Consider the following 19,228-nt stretch of genomic DNA (forward strand, 5'->3'; position numbering starts at 1 on the left):
GTTCCAGGAATGATCACGGACTTGTTCATCGACAAGTACAAGTTCAAAGGTGTTAACGTGAAGGGGAGAACCCCGCAGTTGTTGGAAGTCCTTCAGAAGGGTGACCTGCAAGAGCTCCTGGACTTCTTTGAGCAGTGACCAGACTCTGAGCATGTGCACTAGTTATTAGATTATATGGTAAACAGCGATAAACACGAAATAGCAGCGAAATTGAAGTCAATACACCGCCAAACACCGAAAAGGAAGTCCTACACCACCAAACACCGAAATGGATGTCAAAACACAAAACCTCAACCTATTTTTCCTATAAAAACTTAGAATTATTTTCATATAGCTTTACTTTAGTCTTTTATTTTAAAACCTAAAATGGTATAAACTAAGTAAAAATATTAATTTAGTTTCTGTTTGTGATTTTTCAAAAGTAAATAAAAGCAGTCTGTAGCTGATACTATACATATATGGCTAAAAGAGTACACAGAAAAATCAGAAGGAAACTTACAAGTAAAATGATTTTCCGTGTTTTTTTTATTACTCTTATTAGTATTTACAAAAACTTCGCTTAAGGCATTGCTGTTAAACTTATGTTTAGATAATTTTTATAATTGTTACTCGCTCATGAACTATGTAACATATTAAATCTTATAGCTGCAGTTTTTTGTTTAACTTTCATCAATACACATAGATTGTTTTATGTACACAATTGAAGCACCTTAGCATGTAATGGTATAGCTGCTAATCAAAATAAATCTGTTTGATATGTAATTATTAGCCTATGTGTGTTTTAATTTTTAATGATGATAAAGACGAAATCCACTATTTTTAATGATGAAATTTGCTGTTTTGTAACACCATACAATCTTGGCTGTACTAATTATTTTATTTCATAAACATATTTTACAATTGTTCTGTATTTGTGTGTACTGAAAACACCTCTTGTAACAATTGATTGGAGTCGTGTTCAAACAACTCATAATAATTGTCTATTCTACATTAAATAAACAATTGCTCTTGCATTCTTCATCTCTTTATTTACTTATTTTATATGAAAAAATTTCTGCCATGGATCAAAGTGATTTTACTGTGTTGTGCCCTGTTTTTGAGTTATTATAATACAGTAGAACCTCGTTAATCCGTGATGCGCTAATTCGGGATTCGAATAATCCGGGAAGGTTTAAAAGTGCAGAAAAGAAAGAGAAGTAAAAATTGTCAACGCTTAAAATTAACGTCACGCGGGCCGGCGGCTGGCAAACACTGCAAGCCATCGCGTGGGTGCCAAACTCTGCAACGCTGTTTGTACCGACCCTTTGTGTCGTCCACCTTTCAGCTGTCACATTTGTCACTCTTTAAACTTGAGAGGGATGTCCTGACTTCTGCTTCCCGTCTCCCTTTGTTTGTTTCCACCCGCCAACGCACGGCAGGCGCCTGGCGAGTGAGTGACGTGTCTGGCTGGCATTCGGCTGAACGAATGACCGGGGGGGGGGGGGGTCCTACCCAAAATTTATGTGTGCAAGGTCAGCACGATCTTATCTTTCTCTCTTAGGTTGTTGTAAATGACCATGAACTAATGGCTAGGCAGTGCCGTATTTTTTTAAGCAGAGACACTAATTCGAAAACGGCCCTTACCTTGAACGAATTATCTGGTTTTTTTTTTTTTTTTTTTTTTTTATATGATTTTAATTATACGGGCATCGGCAGGTCCCAATTAACACGAATAATGGGGAGTTTACTATTTTTATCCATCTGCTGCCAAGGCGCAGTAAGCCTCGGGAGATGTTACACACCAGCAAATATATTACTTATTTTCTTAATAGTATATACTTTTTTTTGTGTCTATTATTGGTTGGTATCTGTTATTATATATTGTCATAGTATTTGATCCATTGATATGTCCCTCCTGTGCTACAGCTTTTCAAAGTCCCTGAAAACTCCATCCAAACTAATGTAAGCCATTGTTATGTGTGAGAGCTACATATAAATACAGTAAAACACCGTTTTAACGAACTTCATTAGAGCGAACAATTCATTACTACGAACTATGCCTTTGGTCCCGTCAGACGTCCATATAACATAACGTAAAAAAATTTCACTAGTACGAATTTTCTCGTTCAAATTTTTTAAATATTCTATAAATATTCATTTGAACGAACACTTTTCTGCCCGGCACGGTAAACGACAAAAGGATAAAATCGTCGGCATTCACCCACAAACTGCCATCTTATTTATTTTGATACGCGCCATAGAAGGCTGCAATGGACTAGTGTTGAAATTAATGCACAAAACTAGTGTAGCGACTAAAGCGCTGCATTGTGGTGTTCGCTGACATTACTCTTTGTTCTATGCTCGCACGACGTGTTTAACCGATGCGAAGTGCTACATCATAAAGTGTTGCTACACACACATCTCTGGTCGTTTTCTTGTTTATTGTTTGTGAAACGTGCGGTAGCCTACAACTCACATAGTTTCGGTTCTCTAGCACGTTCGTGAAACTTCGGATTTCTCTCAAAAATTGAAATTATAAAAATCGAAGGGTTGTGTTTGGTTAGTCACAACATGCTTGATCTTCTGATTTAGCGGCTGAAGTGGCGTTAATACCAAAACGCAAAACTTCGGAAATCTTCGCAAATTCTTGCAGGGAACCGAAACTACGTGAGTTGTAGGCTTCCCAGAAACGTGGCTATACATGTATAACTTATTTTTACATGTGTAGGGTGCATTTGTTTTTATAGTTTAAAAAACCGTACTACTGAACATGTCTTCTAGGAAACAACTTTAAATATTAAAAGCAGTAGATAAAGAAAATAAAAAGACTGATGTGGCTAAAAAGTTAGGTATCTCCGAATCAACATTATCCACAATTCTCACCCAGCGATCCAGTTTGGAAGACAATAAAATGTAAAAAAAAATTCCTAACTCTTAAATTTTATATTTTTGATTTATTACAGCATTTTTGCAAACAGCTTGTCTTGATTCCAAAGGTAGGCTTACTGCTTTGGCAAACAACTTACCTACGTATTTCTGTATTGTACATATACATACTAGTATGTATGTATGTATGTATGTAGTATGTATCTTGATCCCAAAGTATAGCTGTTAAAGTAATTGATGCTTGTACCACTCATATTGGTATTAGATTTTCTACTTTGTTTTTTAACAAGATCGAGTTATGTTCAAAACCCCAAAACAGGCAATCATTGTGATTTCGGTATAAAGAACTTCATTATAACAAACTGCCATAATTTTGGTCCCTTCGTGTTCTTTATAATGAAGCTCTACTGTACTTATTTTCATTTTCCTACATATATACCAGAGAGCAGCAAACAGTAAACATCTCTTTTACCGAAACTGTAGCTCTGGTGTTGAGCAGCAATCTAGGAAACCGTAAGGATTTGCAAAGCACTGTGAAAGGTGTTGGAGACCCACAATATTTTCAAGAAAGCTGTAGTACAATAAACTCTCAATTATCCGGGTTCGGATTATACAGTTTTGGGGTTATCCATGCTTAAATTTAGTTTAAGTATTATTTTGTTGGATTCTGAAGAGACAAATAAATACGGTATGACTCTGGCGCATTTCTTTGCATGGCCAGTCTATATTTTTAACCACGTCCGACCCTTGGTGTGAGTGAGTTGGGGCTGTCACTGAGTGTAAGTGTCCACAGCACTGTATCAGCCTCGAGTGGTGGGAGGGAGTCCGCACCGTAGGCACGTGTTTGCTGAGCCATGCCTGGCCTAGCTGCTGGCACCAGCGTCCAACTGTTGTGAGCTATGTTTTACCATTTCTGCAGTTATGTAGTCAGTAGTCACGCATTAGAAATACACCAACTCTGTGCTCGCATCCTGCATCAGTTTTAGTACAAAATAATTGTATTCATTTAATTAATATTGATTAATACAGTGACGAATATTCTGTAGGATTTATTTTTCCCCGTTTATGAAAATAACATGTAATGTTTTCTATTGTGTGATGGAGACCTAAACGATGGCTTAGAATGAAAACCGCGTATCTCAATTTGTGGACGAAAATACGTTTTTTATGTCATAATTAGCAGGAATGAAATTACATTAACATGAAAACACCCTCTTCAGGCATCCAAAATATTTTATTAGTAATCACATAAAAGAATTGTACAACCATTAATTGAGGGGGGCGAAAGAAACGGTTTTTTGTCTCTGCTGTAAAATTGGCATTTTATGAGATACAAGGTTTTCATTCTAAGCCATCGTAAAGTGTTTGGAATGGTACACTTCAAACTGTAACCATCATAGAGTGAATACAAATACATAGGTATGTGGCTCTAATGTAGGCTTTTGCTCACAGTGGCAAAATGGACAGAACCGTGTGAGAAAATATGAGAAATTAAGGTATTGACAAGATTTGTGACTTTTTTTTTATATGAGATGTTAGTAGACATTTTTTCTTGTCATAAAATTTTAATATAAGATGTTATAATGAGTTTAGCAGCTGTAATGTACAGATTAAGTAGTTTCTTTATGATTACTTTACATGATATTAAGTATAAGTTTTCTTTTTTCTTTATGCTGATTGGTCAATCCATTGTATGACCTACTTGGAGGCACCTCAGATGTTTGCTTCCGTGCAGTCTCATCAGCGCTCTACCTCTACCTTGACTCTTGTGGAGATTGGCCGGCCTGCTGTTTGCTCGAGCCAAGTGTGAAGTGGTGCTGTGTTTGCTGCTGCTATCTGCGTGCTCCCAGGAGAGCCCTGGCCCGCCTTATCAGGCTCGGCCCTCGACACAGGCAGATAGCGAGACTCTCACTGACAAGGCATTACGCAGCAAACACTGCGCTTGGTGTGTGTGTGTGAGTGTGTGTGACGTGAGTATTTTCAGCCAAACCAGCGATGTGACTGGCCCATTGTTCTAAATAAATATTTTTAGCGTGCTTTTGGACTCTGGCATGTATTATACATAGATGTATATGTTTTAAAAAAACTTTTAAATAGTAAAAATATCATATTTATTTTATGTTATGCAGCCTGAAATATTTATTGATTTGGGTTTTTATAGTTTTCTACTATATTTGAGAGGGTTTGAGACACTATATTTTTAAGTAATTTTTCTTCCATACCCATAAGTCATGATCATGACATAGACTATTAAACAGTCGCAATAACGAACGTGGTATTTTCGTTTCTGCTCGCATATTTCCCAGAATAATAAGTATTAAAATTTTTTGCATTTAATATGTCTTGATTGGTAGGCAGGAGGGACGTGGGAAAGAATAGGAAAATAATTGTCGTAGATGCTAATGCAGACATTTGATGTCAACTTTTGCACATAAAACATTAATCCTTGATGTACCTTCTTTGAATGGTTATTGCAATGGGGAAGACTGATTTAAAATATTTCAATAGACATACAACATTGTTTGTTCGCTCTGTATTTCACAGAGAAACCTCAAGAATAGCAACAAAGATGAATACATAAACACACTGGACACAAGCCAAAATCAGCTGATTACAATGTATAGAGAACTCTTACAGCACAGACAAACACTGTAGGATGAGCTTAAGACTGGTAAAACATGAACTGTAAATACAGACAACCTTGGATAACACAGCAGCAAACAGACGAATCCAACAATAAAGCTAAACAGATAACCTAGACTTCAAGATGACAACACAGGAACATCTGCACACAATGTCAACATGTGTTGTCATTGTGTTCTCTAGATAATCTGTTTAGTGTAATCATTGGGTTCATCTGTCTATTACTGTGTTTGTTCAAGGTTGGTTTTTTTTTAAATGTATTTTTTGCAAGTGACTCCATGGGTTCATACATTTCCTTAATATCCTTAAAAAGTCTTTAATTTGTCTTTAATTGAATAAGGGCCTTTAAAAATTTTGAAATTAATGTGCAGTACAATTTCAGGCCAAGTGATTAGATTTTATGTATACAAATTTTTTTTTCTATTTGTTTTTCATATTGAGCATCTTATATTTACACTAAAAAGGTGTGTTTTACTGTCTTACTTTGAACTTATAAAGCAAATTTAATTAATGATCAAATTAAATGATAGGGTTGTCAATTTCAAATAGACACTATGCTTGAGTTACATAGTATGGGCTTATTTGTAAAAATTGAACCAACCAACAAAATTAATTTTTTTGTGCATTAACTGTTTAACATTATTTTTGTGAGGTATTTTTTGATATCACAAGTGGTTTGTGCCTGTGTATAGTGGTAAAGGGTTCCTTAAAAACTCCTTAATGTGTGATTGCACAAGAGGGTAAAAACCATGGTCTCATTGCTGTCATCCCACAGTGTTTGTCTGAGTAATATTTTTTGACATCCACGTAATTCTCTATGCCGTCGAGGTATTTAACACTTGACATCAGGTGATTCTGGCGTTTCGCTGTGTGTGTTTATGTGTTTATCTTGCTGTCCATTCTTGAGGTTTCTCTGTGACGTACAGAGTGAACCAGCACAGGCGTATGTCCATAAAGAAGTTTTAAATCATGAATCATTAAACTGAAGAGTGTAAAAATGATTAAAAGGAGTTGAAGTTTCAAAGTTCCACTGAATAAGTTGATTTTAAATTTTCGTTCAATACCATATTTATCGGCCAAAGGGCCGCCCCCGCATATGGTTCGCATCTGTAATTTTGGCTTTAAAAATCTAACATCCCACTGTAAAAGCCCACCCCACACAATGCCCAATTTCTGTTATACCTTTTTTTATACAGGTGGGTATAAAAGTGAGCATAAAAGTTGGTTTACCAGAAGAGAATAAATAATTCATTTCTCCACACACGCAATACATAGAATGCTGACAGACAGAAAACCAACCAACACAGTTCCTAAACAAAGCAACCTTTCGTGTTAGGATCAAAATGCTGCTGACCATTTAACAAAATACTGAAAATATATTAAAATTACAGCTGTTTATTTTTAATATTAATTAATCTGGTGAATGATATTTGATATTTTATCTTCTACATTTTACTTCCAAAAAAATAACAAATTTGGTTTAGTATTTAAAAACAAATTTAGAGCACTTTTGAAATAAACGAGATTGAATTATCCTTGGTAGGTTAGTTTCAAATTCTATTAATATAAAATTAAAAGGATGCAAGGGAAATTGGGTTTGCTTTAATGTGGTTTATTTATGATTTTATTTAATTACCATTTGTAACATACATATCAACACCTTTAAAAGGTTATGAGGATATGCATGACCTACATTTACAAAAAAACAGCACATACAAAATAAAGCAAAACATTAAGAAAAACAGACAACAACACAAATCATCAAAAATAAAAAAGATAAACCACATAATACAGGAAACAACTTATACAGGGAAGAACTTATACAGGATACAACTTATAAGATAATATGAAATTCATGATTATCTAAGTACGGTCAACTGGGGTGACTTTGTCTACCTTGGGTTGACTTTGTCCCACTACTTGGAAAAACATTTACTTGATGCTATGTCCTTTACCAGTACGAAGAAACAAGATGGCAATCATGGATACCACTAGGTAGAGTTGGTAGTATGAATAAAAAAATAATGGGCGATTGCAATGTTTATTTATCTATGGATACTACTGCAGTTATGTTATTGTTTATATTTGGGGTCTTAATATCATTGGAAAACTTTATATTGCAGCAGATGGTTATAATTTATTGAGAAAACTTGTAAGTAGTTAATTTTATTCCGTAATATCTCTACTTTAAGAAAATATATAGAAAGTAAGTGTTTTCAGTGTTTTATAAAATACAGTTTTGGAAATATCAAACAATAGGATTTTTGCCTGCAGTCAGGGGTGACTTTGTCTCAAAACAGATACCTAGTCAGAATGTTTCATTCAAACAAATTGTAAATGACTTGTTTGTATGGGTAGGCAACACATTTTTTAGGTTAGGTTAGGTGGCACATATCTACCTTACTATGTGTACCAGTACTACATGTAGATGTTTTTATTGTCTGTTCACAGTGACTTTGTAGCTATGGCATGCAAGTATTGTCATGTAGTGGGTGGCCCTATAAAAATTATGACAAACATTAGTCAGAGCCATAGATGATGTTGTACAGAAGAGATTGAGCCAACGGACAGCATCAAAAAAGTATGGCATTCCTATAACGACACTAAAAAACAAACAGAAGAATGTTCACACCAAGACACCAGGTGGTCAAAGAGTTTTTAATGAACTGGAGGAACAGTCATTTGTTGACCATCTAATAAAGTTTTCAGAGTTTGGTTTTTCAGTCGATGAAAGTGATTTTCGATGGACTGTGAGAAATTATCCTCAACATAAAGGTGTGACAGTGAAAAAATTTAAAGATATCACACCAGGCTATGACTGGGTCAAAAGGTTTCTCCGGGATCATCCTGAATTGTCTGTGAGGTTTTCACAAAATATCAAGAAAGTTAGAGCAGGTGTGTCAGCAGAAACCATCACGACATATATAGATCATCTGAGTAAGGAGATTGAGGGGATCCCTCCCATCCATATAGGTATTTAACTATGACGAAACCAACGTGTCAGATAGTCCTGGAAACAAGCGTGTAATTTGTAAACGGGGAGCCAAATATGTAGATCGCATATGTAACCACAGCAAATCCTCCACGTCTTTGATGTTATGCAGCAATGCAGAAAGAAAACTGTTGCCGCTCTATGTGGTATTCAAAGCTGACCACATGTGGTCTTCATGGATCGTGAATGGTCCACCAGGAGCCAGATACAACCGCACCGAAAGTGGGTGGTTTAATGCTGTGTTTGAGGACTGGTTTTGAAGTCTGTTTCTCCCTAGCGTGCGTCATTTACAAGGAGACGTTGCTCTCATTGGAGACAACCTTTCCTCTCACATTAGCACACAAGTGTTGCAAATTTGCCAGGAAAAAAGAATCAAGTTCATTTGTCTGCCGCCTAATGCAACCCACTTGCTCCAGCCGTTGGATGTAAGTTTCTATGCACCATTGAAAAAAGCTTGGCGATCACTTTTATCGTCTTGGCATGATTCTGCTGAAGGGTCAAAATTCCCAAATATCCCAAAGGATAAACTGCCCAGTCTCCTGAAGTCATTGATGGAGCAGATTGAACAGAACAAAGAAGAAAATTAAGTTTCAGGATTCAGGAAATTTGGCATTGTCCCTGTTGACAAAGATGTAATATTGGCACGGTTACCAAATGAAGAGGCAAATTATTCTCTCATTAGAGAAGCTTTCATGGCATCACTTACTGCTCATAGGAACAAGGTGATTGGTGGTGATGCACCTAGGCAGAAAAGGAAGAAACTAAATGTTCCTGCAGAAAGCATCAGTGTAGGAGATGTTGCCCAGTCATCAGTAAGTGAACCACATAAACTGGAGACGCGCAAACATAATCAACGACAGAAGACCCCAACAGTTCATGAAGAATCATCTTCAGACATTGATGGGAATCATTAGGATATTGTCGTGAATGATTCAGATAGCAATCTAGAGACATTTTTCAACTCAGGTGATAACTCCGTTATCATTTATAACTGCGAATCTCTGAAATCTGTGTGAAGCATCAACGATTTTGTCATTGTTACATACAACTCACAATATCCAGGAAAGATTGTTGACATCCCTGAAGCTGGTCAAACAGTAGATTGCATGGAGCAGGGGAAGAATTACTGGCATTGGCCTCAGAAGCGTGACATCTTGATGTATGAATGGGAGCATATTAAGAAGAAAATTGAACCTCGCAAGGCAGGTTTCTGTCAAAAGAAACACTGTTTGTAGTTCCGGAGTTGAGTGAATATGTTTAATAATAAATTATATTATTTTGTTTTGTTAATATGTTCAATAATATTCTTCTTTTGTTAATGTGTTCAATCCAAATTTACATTAGAAATAAATTTTCTTCATAGTAAAGAAGCTAATTGTGTTGTGTTCCTCCCTTCCCCCTCCTCATAACCCAATTAAACTCTCAATTTTTAACCCGACAACCATCACAACACCTCAGAAAGGCTTTTGTGCTTCCAAGCAGTGTAAAAATAAGGGTTAGATTGTCCCACTGGTCATTCTATGTGTATATTCAAGCTAAATCATGCCCTGAGACAAAGTCACCCCATGTTATTTAAAAAGGTGAAGAATTTTTTTATGTTTTTCATTGTGATGTCAAATTGTTCATTGGAATCTCTTCTATTACATAAAAAATATTCGTTGGTTTATGCAGTTTATCAGACAAAGGTAGTGAAAATCGAGCCAAAGTCACCCCAGCTGACGGTATTAATATAGTACAGTAAGGAAATATTTGATACAAAAAATATAGTATTAGTCATAGAAATGAAAGAGAAACAAAATTGACAAGAAAATATTAGTGTTTACTTATTGGTTTCAAAAGGACAATATTAGTTATAATGGTTATTTAACATACAAGTGCTAGTTAGAATAAAATATAAGTAATAGTATTGTATAGTACATTAATATTAAAATTACATAGTATTCATATAATAAATAAAAAAGAAAAATATCAATTATTAAAGGGGTGAAATAAAGACCAGGAAATAATTAAATTTGTGGTTGAGCAAAGATTGTATAGAATATTAATAACAAATAAAAAAGAGAATATAACAAGATTAGCAATACAATGGAACACAAGAGAAAACTTTTTTTAACAAATTTTTTGTCACTGTTAGGTTGCAAAAAATCAACACGGGAATTAAAATTGGTGTTAAGTCTATATGTTATATAATTAGTATTAGAAAGTGTACATAAAAAAAGGTGGGGGTTATGATTACTAAAATTTTAATGCAGTATCTTTTAACATGTAAGGACATATAAAAATATAATTATAACAGTTATAAACAAATATAGCATCTAAAATCTATCTTCTAGTTGATAAAGAACCTATAAATGTACGTTAGATCAATGTTATTGCAGTTATTTAATTTTTTGTTAATGAAGTTGGATAATTTTAATTGAACCCTATCCAACTTTACACTATCTGTATTGTTGCTGATGTTCCATATTATTGATCTATACATGTATTCCAAGTTTGGATCTTATTATCACTGTGTAGAGAGAGAGAATAGAGTAAATATTCTATGTATTGAAGGTAATAAATTAATGAGACACAAGTATTTTATAAGCTTATGAGATAAGGTATTCAATATGATTAGGGATGATAATTATTGATCAATTAAAATGCTTAAGTCTTTGACGTGTTGAGATTTTGTGATAGATAAGTTATCAAGTTTATAATCGTACTGAATGGTATTAGATGTTATGTTATTATGATTAGATATTATGTTTATTGGACATCTTATTCAGCTAATTCAAAGCATTAATTGTGTTAATTTCATTGTAATAGTTCAAAATGCATCAGATTAACATATTTTAAATATGTTGATTGGTTACTAACTGGCATTTCAATTTCTGCTAACAGGTGTTGAGTTTCTATGAAGAGTTAGTTTATTCATTAATAATTTATTTTCATATATTTCCTAATAAATGTAAGTGCTTTAGCTAGAGAATTTTTTTTTTTTAATATTTGTGAACTTATAATTTTATTTCATTTTACCTACTTAGTATAAAATAATTCAAATCAGTGGACTGGACTATGTATTTAATGTTATTATAGCAATTACATAAACAAATAAAATGTATTTATACATTTTTAAATCACAGTTTGTATAATCCAGTAATCTGGTATTTAAAAAAGTAAAAAGTTTATCCAGAGATAAGGTTTGAACTACATTAAAATTTCAGTCTTTGGGCTTCAGAACCAAGTGTTTTATATAAAATACTTAAGAAATATATAAGTTGTTTTCATTAGTTTCGTTGCCACTGTGACTTCATGCCCACTCTCAAGTCTCAGAAGAGGAGAGGAAATCGAGAAACCCAAACTTACCCAAGCAACTATAGCGTCTTAACGATTAACTACTTAGAATACACTTTACTTGCTCTTGATATTTTTTGTCATTAGAAATCCTTTCGAGAGAACTTTCCATCATGATGGCTCGATGGATATAATGATATACTTAGAATAAGCCCCCTGTCACATAGCACACACACGTGTGGATTCTCATCTACGAACATATCACATTTCCAGCCAACTAACCACAGCATTGTGACATTCAACCCAACTACTTCAGATTTCAATTTAATTTTCAGCCATTAACATCTCTAGTAATATAAATGAGTATATATTTTTATACTTATATTTATCTCATAGGGTTTTCATGAAGTTATTTTACAAGATTTTGTTAACTTTTTTTTTCCTTACCTTTACTTTTTCAACATTGAATTTCTTAAATAAATTCTAGAAATTTGTTTGACTCCTTGTTACTATTAAGAGAATTCCAAAAAATTAATTTCATTATTGTTATATGGTATCAGCATTTAGGCTATAGCTTAAAGCTTTCTTTTGCTGTTAAGTTTTTTACTGTTTGCTGTATTGAATAATTTACTTATTTTAACCCAGTTTAGTAACATCACAATATGGTAATTATATCTGATACTGATTATAATTGTATAGATTATGGGTAAAAATGAAGTGCACTTTATGGATGTAAGAAGATGCAAATTGTGTTTTTTTTTTGTCATACACTTGAGGGTGTCCTGTATCCTATCGTGGCTTTTCCGATGCACAAATAAACCTGAGCCCTGTTGTTCCAGGGAGCAGGAAACAAGCCACGAACAAGATGCTGGCAGCGTGGCTGTTGCTGGTTATCGCTGTGGGCTCGCTCTCCGGTGAGTAGCTCCAGGCACCAACGTTACTGTCTTCCTACTGTCGCCACTGTACACCGCAAGTGGGCCAGACTCCTGCAGTCAGACTGTCGCTGCTGTGTTGGAGGCGTTGCCGGCTATAGTCATCCAAGACATGACCCAACAGGTCCACAGGAAGGGTGCATGAAGCGAATATAAACCCTCTCAGCAGTAATAGCAAAACCTCTGCCTCCTGTCGCACCATCGGTGTTTACCAAATAGGATTCTGCCAGGCATAACCATACCTTAACTGTCCTCAGTTGCCTGAAGAATGGGAACCAGAAATGGTTGATGGGCAGAATGCACAGGTAACGGCAGATGCGATTGAAACCTTCCTGGGGAGTTCGACTACTAAGCCATGTTGGTCGTTGGGTCCCTAAGCTCTGTCTCACCATGAAGAACCAAAAGAGAGGACTCAGAATGCCATTGGCAGGGCCGGATACGCTCGGGCCTCGGCTGTAAACCCTCTGGCCGAGGTACAGGAGGTCGGGGGAGTGACCGAGTCATGCCGAGGTACTCCAACATACCTGACAATGGCACTGACGATTAGTTCTAGCCGAAGTGAACAGTCTGGAACTCGCAAAAGCCACTAAAAATTGGTAGTAGTGCATGATGATCCTTTATGTAAATGGATCCCCTCTGAGGTTCAGACTGCAGTGCAAGCTGTAGGTCTTGCACTAGGTGGTGCTCCTGGCGCTGGGGCAAGCTCGGAGGACACCCTGGCCCTGAGAAGAGCTGACGTGAGCGGTGATACAGCTCCGGTGCTAGACGGGACAGCTAGGAGAGGTGGGATGCACTTCTGGGTTGACTGAGGGGTCCCTGGTTAAGTGCCTTGCGATACTCGTGAGATAGGGCATTCCTTGTGGCGGTGACGCTGGGATGAGTTGCCTCAGCCTCTCATCATCGTAGCCAGACATGATTCTGGGATTTCTCAGTATGGTGAACGTCTGTCTCTATCTCCTACACAGGACACGATAAATAACTTCGGCGCCACTGTGTTTCTTTCTTACTACCCACAGCACTGTCTTGCGTTCTAAGACACGTCACAACCACACCATGAATCATATATGTACATAAAATTTTCATCATAAAAAGAACATTTAAATGCAATCAACTACTGAAAATTGCACTTACATAAATATTAATCTAGCCAACAAAATGAAAACCAGTACAAATCCAGTTTAAAGGCTTTTCTAAATAAAATAACTAATATCAAAATTACTTTCAATAAGTATTAAGTGTGATAACCTTCAAGTATTAAAACTAGGTCACTATGACCGTGAAACCATGTAATCAGAAAATTTACTGCATTACTGAGAAGTGCCTATCATAGCAAAAAATTATTTTTCAAAGCTGGGAGGGCAGGTGTCTTGCAATATTATAATACAAAAATATTTTTAGGTAGTTAGGAAAAACGTTTTAAACTGTGCAAAACAGCAATTGTTTTTATTTCGAAAAATAAAATTTTTCAAGTGCATTTTATATACATATTAGCATGATACACTTCATGAAATATTTTATTTCTCTATGTTAATTAAGTAAAACAACACATATATTGGGTACAATGCTATTAGTATTGTATACAGTGAAACCTCATTAATACAAACCTGAAGGGGAGTAAAGTATTTCAGTTTGTAATAACGAGTATCATATTAATGAGGTTCTTGAGCCAATAGGTAGATTAAGAACTCGATAAGAAATATTGAATTCCTACATGTCAGAGCACTAAAAATGTGGAATATTATTATTGTAATAGAAGCCAGATATTGACATGCACACTAACAAAATACACTTAGAAGCAATTTTAATAGTTTTAATAAAATATACTATAACAGACTGATAATTAGTATACATATACGTATGTATGTATTCTTATTTAATTTGCTTCCAAAGTTTTGACAATAATGATTAACATTTACCGTACAGTTAATTGCTGTTGAGTGTATAGCAATTCTTATGCAAAGTATGCAAGATATATTTACATAGGTTTAAAAAAATCATTAATTTTTTTCTGGACACACTTATCTCTGTAAATATCATTTACAGCAGAACATATCTTCTCAAATCCTGCAATCAAGTCAATTGGCACATCACTTGCAGCAAGACACTGATTGTGTCACTTTTGCTTGGAAGTTTATGCACTACCTCACCATTGTCGTCATCACCATCATTATCCTGACTTGTACCACCCTCACAAAGTGACTGTACAGCGTCAGCCCTTGGTGTTTCCTGTAATCCTCGTGAACCAACAAGATCTTCTGCAGTTAATCTTGCACTGGTGTACACACTGTCATCAATATGAACAAACTCATTGAAGTCATTATCAACTTGCACATGTTCTTTTAACTCTTGCCAATCCTCTAAAGGTTGAACACAGTCAGGTTCTTCAACAGTTTGCTGGCCAAAACCACTTTTTGCAAAGCAATGCACAATTGTCTTTTGGCTGATGCTGTCCCACGACATGGCTATACTGCGGATAGCATCCAAAACTGACCATCTAGGAAGCTCAGTCTTTCCTTTTTCACACTGCCTGATAAGGTATTTCACCAAGCGCTGTCTGTAGTTTCTTTTCAAGCACTGTATTATACCTTGGTCGAGTGGTTGTGTCACACTTGTTGTATTTGGTAGCAAGAAGAGTAAGGTAATGTTTTCCAACTTCATACCATGAGCAGTATGTGCAGCACAGTTGTCCAACAATAACCAAATTTTGCGATTTAGAGTCGCCATTTTCCTGTCCAATTTTAACAACCACAACTGGAACATTTTTGTGGTGACCCACGTAATCTACTGGCAGATTTTTTGCTGCAACATCTTTGAAACATCTTGGCTTGGCAGACTTGCCAATAACCAAGGGTCGAAGTTTAGTACTGCCATCTTGATTACAACATAGTAAAACTGTAAGACGAACTTTACTGTGTTTACCGCCATGGCAGTTTTCACCTTTTACGGTTAGAGTTTTATTGGGCAACAGATTGTAAAAAAGCCCTGTTTCATCCATATTAAACACATCTTGTGGTGCAAATTTACTTACGATGGTCTGTACTGACTGAAGCCAGTCACTCGTTGCTGTTTGGTCGACAGCTGCAGATTCGCCACAAATGGTTTTTGTGGCCAAATTATGCCTATCTTTGAAGCGTTGAAGCCATCCGTTGCTGCAATGGAAATCATCAATTCTGAGTTGCAGTGCCAGCTGATCAGCCTTTTCTTGGATAATAGGCCCGGAAATTGGAACTCTGGCGGCGCGCATCTGATGAAACCACTCCAGCAGTTTGGCCTCTAATTCGGAATGTTTACCGACGCGCATCCTTTTCTTAGTTTGATTACTACCTTTCCTGACCGCTTCTTCTATTTTATCTGCTTGCTTTAGAATTGTACTCAAGGTTGATTTTGATATACCAAACTCTTCAGAAAGTTCTGTTTTCGTTTTTTCACCCTGACGAACTGAATTTATTATCTTAATTTTCGTCTTCAATGCAATTTCCTTGCGTTTACGTTTTGCCTCCATTTTTATGTGTGTACGTACAAATTCTAAAGTTTAATAAAATTCTCACGAGATAATTCACTTAAACTTTCATTACAACGTACACAAATATTAAACACGTTAGGCGTAATATATATTTTGATTTTATTGGTCCGGCACAGATTCATGTATACAAAGGAAGTACAAAATCGAACGTAAATACAATCCCACGTGAAGTTCGATATATCGAATATTGTACAAACGCGAGTGATTTCTGAACATATCGAACACACGAACGAGTGATTTTGAAAACATAAGAGTTAAAAACACACTTCGGACACTCAGGCGGGGCCGTATCTTTGTGGTAATCTTTGGTTCGTATTAAACGGTAAACATGACTGTTTGTTTATATGGAAGGGAATTGTTATTGTTCGCTATACATAATAACGAGAATTTCGTATTAACCAAACAAATCTTCATTGTGTTTAATGGGCATATTTCACGGGGAAATAGTAATAGGTAATATTAACGAGTCGTTCGTAATAAGCGGGATAATATTAACGAGGTTTCACTGTAGTACATTATTAATCTATACTAATATTATAAAGCTGAAGAGTTTTTTTGTTTGTTTGTTTGTTTGAACGTGCTAATCTCAGAAACCACTGGTCCGATTTGAAAAATTCTTTCAGTGTTGGATAGTACATTTATCGAAGAAGGCTATAGGCTATATTATATTATCATTAACATTAGGGATCCTTACTAAAAGTCCAATTTAGAATCAAATGCGTTGGAGGGGGTTAGATACAACATGCAGACCTGCCAACTCTCACGATTTTGGTGTGAGGCTCACGATTTTAAGGTCCATCTCACGCCCTCACGCCAAAATAGTGTTTCCTCACGATTTTTCTGGGCCCCAAGATTTTGTTTGTAAAAGTTACAAAACAAGTTTTACGAAAGCTTACAGTAACGAGTTTCCATCAATACTCGAGTCACGTAAAGGAAGCAATTTTGCGTTTTGTAGCGTGTGCCGTGCTGATTTTTCTATCTCGCATAGTGGAAGAGGAGACATTGTGAAACATGTCGCTACAAAAAAACACAACTAACACGTGAAGTGTATTGCTTCCAATAAAAAAATTAATTTTGCTGTGAACAGTGATAATAGTGTTACACAAGCAGAATGTTATTTAACATCTTTTTTTGTTGCGGCCCTGCATGATCACTACACGACAGCGCTAAATTATGTTCATCTAAATTAAATCTTCAACCTATAATTTGTTGAAATAAATTTTGAAGCAGAGACTATGTAACATATGTACAGGTATGTCACTTAAATTTAAAGATTCTCATTTGTTGTTTTTTATATCTAACCTGTGTTTATGGGCCTGAAAATTTTTATCGAGGACCTCATGATTTTTTAAATTTGAATGTTGGCAGGTCTGAACATGCAGTACACGTACGAAGTGTGTGTTGACAATGCCGCAGGCACTAGAAGTTTATTTCCTATTGCCTATTAACATTGTTGCCACGCACTAGATGCCTTAACATTCTTAATTTTCCCATACAAGTAAAAAACACCCCTGTCATATTAACAACGAAGCAATCAGTAGAAGCTTTATGGCACTAGGTAATAATTGTGTGAGTAGTAAGAAGCAGAGACTGTGACTGAAGGGACGGTGCTGTGCGCAGGTGGGTGTGCCAGCCCCGGATGCCTGGCTCGGGACTACGGGCACGGCAGCGTGGTGTGCGTGTGTAATGCCGAGCACTGCGACGTGCCTGAGCCGCTGCCCCTGGGCCAGCTGGCTGCTGGGGCCGCCGCGCACTACGTCTCCTCCAAGGCCGGCGAGAGACTGGCGCTCGGCATGGCGCGCTTCGCCCCGCTCCCCACGCTCGCGACCCAGGGTACCGTGCTCCCACATCCCGCCCGCTTCTTCAACTGTTCCCAGACTCTCGCTTCTCTGTGATGCTCGGTCCAACATGCTCACCCATAGCGGCCAGGATGAAGCAGTCAATCTTATCTCTATAGTTGAGGGTCTACGACATCTTCATCGCTGCTTAGACAAGTTACAAACAACTAAATTTATGTTTTAAAAAAATGGGTGCATGTACGTATGTACGTGAATTGAAAGTATTCTTACTTGGCATAGTAAAAAAACTAACTCTAATTTTGCATGCATATAATTAATATAAATAACATAATAAAAGGACTGGAGTAATATTGTAAATACAGTTGGTAAAGTATAAATTCAGTCATATTAAAAAAAATTAAAATAATTATTTAGTATACAATATTAATATAAACACATGTATAAAACTAATTATTTAATTTAGTAAAATAATCTAAACAAATGTTATTTAATAATGAGAATCAGTAGATATACTGAAAGTTTATTCTATTTTATTAATTTTTATTTATTAAATCATAATATTATAATTTATAATGTAAATAATTTATATGTTTGGGAACATAACCTCACAAACTGCCCCATAAAAACTGCCAGGAGGCTAATAAACTTTCCACACACACTCCCAACCATTAATAATGTAAGCTTATAAACAACCTGACATATTATACAAACGGGAACATAACCTCACTTATATAAATACACTTGAAAAAGTTTTAAAAAAAAATTTATATTGTTATGTTAACTTCCGTTAACATACGTGGAGAACAAGAAACGATGGAAACGCCTGCTGTTGTAAGAACGACACCCGAAATACATGCTGTGCACGCCCAATGTTTGGCACGCACAGTCAAGAGATCGGAGCCGCTCGGAAAGGTTCGGGTGTCTTCAGATTCCCACGCTGTGAACCAGAAACGAGGCCTAGCGGTGCCTCCTCTCTCGAACCAACAAGACAGTTCCAACAGCTTGTGGATGGTCTGATACCCTCATTCAGCGAGCGTCAGGAGACATGCCGAGAAGACCCGAGAGAGAGTAAACAGTTACTCTTATAAATTAATTATCCCACATAGAAGTTAAAAAAATATATCTTATGCTTCACCAAACAATCAGGCACAAAAGTGAGATTACAATATTTTTACCTGTGATTCCAATATTTATCTGA

The 19,228-nt window shown here is 36.1% G+C and overlaps 2 protein-coding genes across 14 annotated transcripts in view; both read left to right on the forward strand.

The window, feature by feature from the left end:
- LOC134536659 (Bardet-Biedl syndrome 7 protein homolog) overlaps positions 1-1,013 on the forward strand; it is an 88,973-nt gene extending 87,960 nt beyond the window's left edge. For all 3 annotated transcript variants that reach the window (XM_063376474.1, XM_063376476.1, XM_063376475.1), the window contains exon 16: positions 8-1,013. In XM_063376474.1, coding sequence (XP_063232544.1) covers positions 8-138 — 131 coding nt within the window. In that variant the 3' untranslated portion in view covers positions 139-1,013. The remainder of the gene's footprint in view (positions 1-7) is intronic.
- A 1,419-nt stretch (positions 1,014-2,432) lies between these two features.
- Positions 2,433-19,228, forward strand: part of LOC134536661 (lysosomal acid glucosylceramidase-like) — a 41,672-nt gene continuing 24,876 nt past the window's right edge. The window contains exons 1-5 of one of the 11 annotated variants that reach the window (XM_063376482.1): positions 2,451-2,892; positions 3,659-3,757; positions 4,601-7,660; positions 12,616-12,690; positions 17,852-18,064. In XM_063376482.1, the coding sequence (XP_063232552.1) occupies positions 12,642-12,690; positions 17,852-18,064 (262 nt within the window). In that variant the 5' untranslated portion in view covers positions 2,451-2,892; positions 3,659-3,757; positions 4,601-7,660; positions 12,616-12,641. The other 10 variants (XM_063376478.1, XM_063376481.1, XM_063376479.1 and 7 more) reach the window with 10 other exon arrangements.

This window comes from Bacillus rossius, chromosome 11, assembly GCF_032445375.1.
Source record: "Bacillus rossius redtenbacheri isolate Brsri chromosome 11, Brsri_v3, whole genome shotgun sequence".
Classification (NCBI taxonomy): Eukaryota; Metazoa; Arthropoda; class Insecta; order Phasmatodea; family Bacillidae; genus Bacillus; species Bacillus rossius.